This window comes from Athene noctua, chromosome 2 (assembly GCF_965140245.1).
Source record: "Athene noctua chromosome 2, bAthNoc1.hap1.1, whole genome shotgun sequence".
In the NCBI taxonomy this organism is placed as follows: Eukaryota; Metazoa; Chordata; class Aves; order Strigiformes; family Strigidae; genus Athene; species Athene noctua.
This window is the reverse complement of record NC_134038.1, coordinates 136,739,045-136,744,055: the sequence shown is the minus strand read 5'-3', so window position 1 is coordinate 136,744,055 and position 5,011 is coordinate 136,739,045. Positions and strand designations below refer to the sequence as shown.

Genomic DNA, 5,011 nt, shown 5'->3' with positions numbered 1-5,011 from the left:
TTTTATGGTTTCTAGAATAGACAGCAACTTTCAACTCCTTGCTTACAGTCATGATTGATAGACAGTGCCCCCTTATTTCAGCATCCCAGGATCACCACCGACTTCCAGCGAATTTTTCAGTAAAGTACAGGTCCCTGTTAAAATCTATAACTTCTCAATCAGTAATGCTAAGTCATCGGAGTGGCTGCCTTTTGCTGTGTGGTAATGTAGAAAATTACCAGCACAGGGACTCAGGACACCAGATTATAAAAGGAGTAAAACTATTTCCACAGAAATACAGTGAATTAAAATGTATATTCTCCTCGTACCTACTAGCACAAAGGACATTGGATTTGTTAAGAGACATTGACTTTCAAAACTATCAAGAATCATATCATAGAAATTTCTGAAAAAAAAATAATATGCAAATAGTTGCAGAATAGCTTGGAGATGTAGCCATCAGTACTCAGCATCTGTAAGCATCTTGTGAGAAAACTTTTTGTGGTAAGCAAGTGAAATGAACAGGTAGGATAAGAAGTGGGTGAAGGAAGGTAAACAACCATAGAGAAAACTGAACAGTATTTGTAGCTAAAACAAATCTAGAGCACACTTAGTTTGAGCACCTAATCTAGTCTGAGAAGATTTCAGAGTATAAAGCAGCCTCTCATGAGAGTTGTTCCTGCTTTCCCCGCATCGTTGCATTTTCTGTGCACTGAGAACTTGTCCCCTGCAGCATGGGTATTCATTATGCACTTCCTCCGCTCCACACTTTCCCCAATGTGATAAAAATCACCAAATAAGAAAAAAGTGTTCAAAAGCATACCTCAGATCACAGTTCATCGAACTTATTATATACAATTTAAAATAATTATTATAAGAGAAAAATCAGTATTTTAGCAAAAATAAGAGGGGGGGGAGAAAAACAAACAAACAAACCAAACCAAACAAACAAACAAAAAAACCCACCACAAACACAAAACCAACCACAGGAAACAAAGCAGCAATAAAAAAAATAAAATTAAAAAAAAAAAAATCAGTTTAACAGGAAGATTCACCTTGGCTACAAGTCTTAATTTTCTGCTAGGACCTCCCAGTTCTGGCTTAGTCCTGGCTTTGATGCTTCCTTTAAGGATTCAGTGACTGGCACACCTGCATTAATCTTTTATGTTGCATGCTATCTTGCTTTGTGGTGCAATACTGACTCAACAGCCTTCTCCCTTTACATTCTTGCAATACAAAACGCTTCTGCTTCCGGTTGTCTTTGTAGTTTGTGTCCTGCAAAAATCTGAAACTAGAGATGTGAGCAAGAGTTTCTTTCTGAAGAGCCCGTGGTGAAGGGCTGGCTCTATCCCCTTCTAAACGCCGGTTTCCCCCACGACGGGAAATCCGCGTAAAGACTGACACTGAACTGAGGAATTTACATTTTTCCACTCGTTTCCTTCATTACCTGAAGTATTTGTATTTCCACGATAATTTCGCACCCTGGGGTGACACATCTTTGCTGACATTTGTCCTTAATTTATACCTCCACGACTTTAAACGAAATACTTGCCACTTGGCCTAAAAGGAGCTCAAATAAGCTGCGTTCCTTTGCGGATCGATCATAGTTATCTGATCTTTCGTCCACCGAGCGTTTTTATGTAACATTTGACATTTAGAGCTCTTCAACTTACTGTTACTTTTGGAGGGTCTCTGGTCAGCACTTCTCTTAACGGATGTTTTACACTCCTCTTTGCCTTATTAGTTCATTCCCCGGGCGTTTTAATGAACCATACTGTCATAAATAAGCACGTCTCTGAGCGATGCTCTCCCTGTTCGCTAAGAAACTTGTTCGCTAAGGCGGAATGAAAGCCGCCTCCCCGCTCCCTGCTCTTTCTTTGGCCTCGGGCGTGACATTAAATCGCTAGGGCGGGCACAGCCCCGCCGGGCACAGCTCCGCCGATGCCGCAGCCGCGGCCGCGGCCGGTCGGGCCCGGTGGTGGTGGGCGCGGAGGGGAGGTGGGGAGGGAAGGTGCCCCCGGCTGCGGAGCTGTCCAATGTAGCTCCGCGCCCGCTCACCTTCCGCCACCCGCCGCGCAGGCAGCGCCCTGCCCTGCGCTGCGCTGCCCTGCCCTGCCCGCCGCCTCTGCCAGCCGCGAGGGGCAGGGGGGGCAGCTGGGAGGGAAAGTGTCTCTCCCGAGGCGTCTCTCCCAGGAAAAGGGGATGCCTGGCTCGCTCGCTGTGTTGGAAACGACGGCAGATCCCGGGTTTGCTGTCCTGGCGGCACACAGGAAGGATTTTCGCGGAGAGGGGTCTTTCCCGCCTCCCCCTCCCCCCCGCCTCCTTTGATCCCCTTAGAAATTAGAGACTAATTAGCCCCAAAGCGAGAGTGACAACAACGCATGACAAAGGCGAAGATTAGGCTTTAAGGAAGCGGCGCAAGAGTAATGGGCAGCCGCTCCTAAACTAGCCGTGGTCGCAAATCAGGTGCCAAAGAAAAACGATCCCGTTCAACCCGGGCGTGTCTGCCACGGCCACGGGCTGCCTGGCCCAGTTTACAGAGAGACGGTCTGTAGTGTGGGAGGGTGAAGACACAACCCCTAAACCCTTCCAGTCCCCCAAGACAAAAGCAAAACAATCCCTAACGCCCGTCCCCAAGGAAACCTTGATCAAAGAAAGGTATTCAGCGGTGTCGGGTGTGCGGGTGTGTTTACACGCATTTCACGGTATTTTGCTCTATGTATCCAGCGTTATCGGTGCGTGCAGTCGGGTTGATTCCCCTGTGCACCGCCGGTGACCGGGGCGTCTCTACCAAAGGTGTAAGAGCAACCACTGCCCTGATTAGCACCGGTTTATCCTCGTATCACAGGCAGGAGGAAGGAGTTTCGAAGCAAAGTGCTTTGAGATTGCCTGGACCGAAGCGAGCTTTACGAAGCAGCCTTTTGCTGCAAAGATGTTTGAATTCTAGTCGAAGGCGATTTAGGGGGAACGGAGAGACGATTCCAACAGTTACTACTGGGAATGCAATATCGGGTCCCCTGCAATGCTTACTTAGGCTAATGGAGGTCCTGTCATTCAGCTCTCATTGCGCTGGGATACAGGGTAAACATTCCTCGGTGACCCTCGGCGTGCAGGTCCCCTCTTCAGGACATCATTAAAAGCATACATGCACTTGCCTGACATCAATTGTCAGGCTGGCTCTCAGGGTTCAGAGATCCCGAAAGAAAGCAGGAAAGCAAGCCCAGTGGAGACCCGGCTCTGCGGTTGCGGGCTTAAAAGGGGCTGAAAATCGTTTGGTTGCGGGTGTGTAAGAAGAGACAAAAGTGCTCAGCAGGTAAGAGCGGAGGGTTTTGCCAAGAAGGAACTGTCCTTGATCGCTGTGACAGGATTGACTCGCTGGGGACTCCTCTCTCGGGAGCATCCACGCGTCCCCGAGGGGGCTGCCTGTCTCCTCTCATCAGCATCACGACGCGAAATTTTACGGCCGCTCTTTCTAGTCCTGCTAATCCTGTTATCCGGGGGGTTATAAATATTAACGCCGCTGGGGCTGGGGATGGGGGACCAGATTAAGCCCTCTCTGAAGTAAGATGTCAGCCAGCCTCTTCTCAGCCCACCAGTTCCCGGGGCTGCTGGATGAGCTGCACGGCAGAGCCCCGCAAGTGCCCTGCCCAGAGGGGCTGCTGGGCGCCTCGGTGCTGGATTTCGTGGCCGACCTCTCCCTGGGCGCCCCCCAGGGCTCCCCCCACTGCGGGCCGAGCCTGGGGCTCTGCGAGGTCACCTCCGGGCCTCCCTTCGGGGACAGAGCCCTGTCGCTGCGGGAAGGGATGGCCCGGGGACTGCCCCTGGCTACCTTGGGAGATGGAGATCCCGAGGAAGAGGAGGAGGAGGAGGAGGAGGAGGAAGAGGAGGAAGAGGAGAGGATGCGCAGCGCTTCTCTCCTGGACAGACCCAGGAGAAAGCGGGTTATCACCTACGCCCAGCGCCAGGCTGCCAACATCCGGGAGAGGAAGAGGATGTTCAACCTCAACGAGGCGTTCGACCAGCTGAGGAAGAAAGTGCCCACCTTCGCCTACGAGAAGAGGCTCTCCCGAATAGAGACGCTGCGCCTGGCCATAGTGTACATCTCCTTCATGACCGAGCTCCTGGACGGCTGCGGCAGGCGGGAGGCGAGCTAGGGGGGCCCGGGGCCCGGCGGGACGGGGCTGGGGGCCGGCCACCACCAACGGCACCACGGCGCAGGTGGCCTCCCCGGGGCGCTGAGCCCTGGCTCCGGCCTTGGGCTTCTCACGCCGCAGCCAGGAGCGTGGGGGTGCGGGACGCGAAACGAGGAGCGCTTCGGGAATCGTGTGCGGGGGGCGGAGAGGGGCGCGGAGGGGTGGAGAGGCTCAGTACGTGTCGATTTGCTAATATATATCATTTCTGTAAAGGGAACGGGGGGAAATGAAGGTCTGAGGCCCCTTGCTTGGTGTTCCGTCGCCTGCTTGCTTTACACTCGGCGATTTGCTGCTTCCGAGAAAGGCTCGGCCGGGCAGCAGAGCCGTTCCAGCTCGCGGGGTGGCTTTCCAGCCGAGGCAGTCGCCGGCCCAGCTGCCTGCCAGGGACTAGTAAAATCTCGGCGTGTGCATTTTAACCTAGCGCTTTCTGCTTCTTTACAAAACCCAAACAACAACTCCCTTTCCTTTGAAATCCAGCCTGCCAAGTCCACGCCGCGTGTCACGGAGCCAGTAAAGCGGAACATCTGGACACAACCGTTTGTTGTCACGATTCTCTTTCCGGGACCAGCTCTGGACTTGCGTGGGGGCGGCCAGCTCCGTCGCTCGCACGGGCAGGGCCTGGCCGAGGGGGGGCCGGCGCTGCCGGGGCCGTGCGGAGCGCTGCGGAGCGGAGCGGCGGGGGCCAGGAGCGGCCGCTGGCCCGATCGCCCCGCAGCCTCCCCGGCACCGGCGGGGCCAGGCTGGGAAGCCGTCTGCGCCCTTCTGAGAGAGAAAACTTCTCCGCTTGCGAGCTTCGATTTTGGGGAGGTCACGGAAAGCCCTTTTCTCTCTCGCCGGTT

General features: G+C 53.6%; 1 protein-coding gene across 1 annotated transcript; it reads left to right on the top strand.

Annotated features, from left to right (window-relative positions):
* Positions 1–3,545: 3,545 nt before the first annotated feature.
* FERD3L (Fer3 like bHLH transcription factor) lies at positions 3,546–4,133 on the top strand. Its single transcript, XM_074898042.1, has one exon. It carries the CDS (start codon positions 3,546–3,548, stop codon positions 4,131–4,133), a length of 588 nt encoding a protein of 195 aa, XP_074754143.1.
* Positions 4,134–5,011: the final 878 nt, after the last annotated feature.

Excerpts from the sequence above, each read along its gene's own strand:
- FERD3L (XM_074898042.1), top strand. The coding sequence starts at position 3,546 with ATGTCAGCCAGCCTCTTCTCAGCCCACCAGTTCCCGGGGCTGCTGGAT.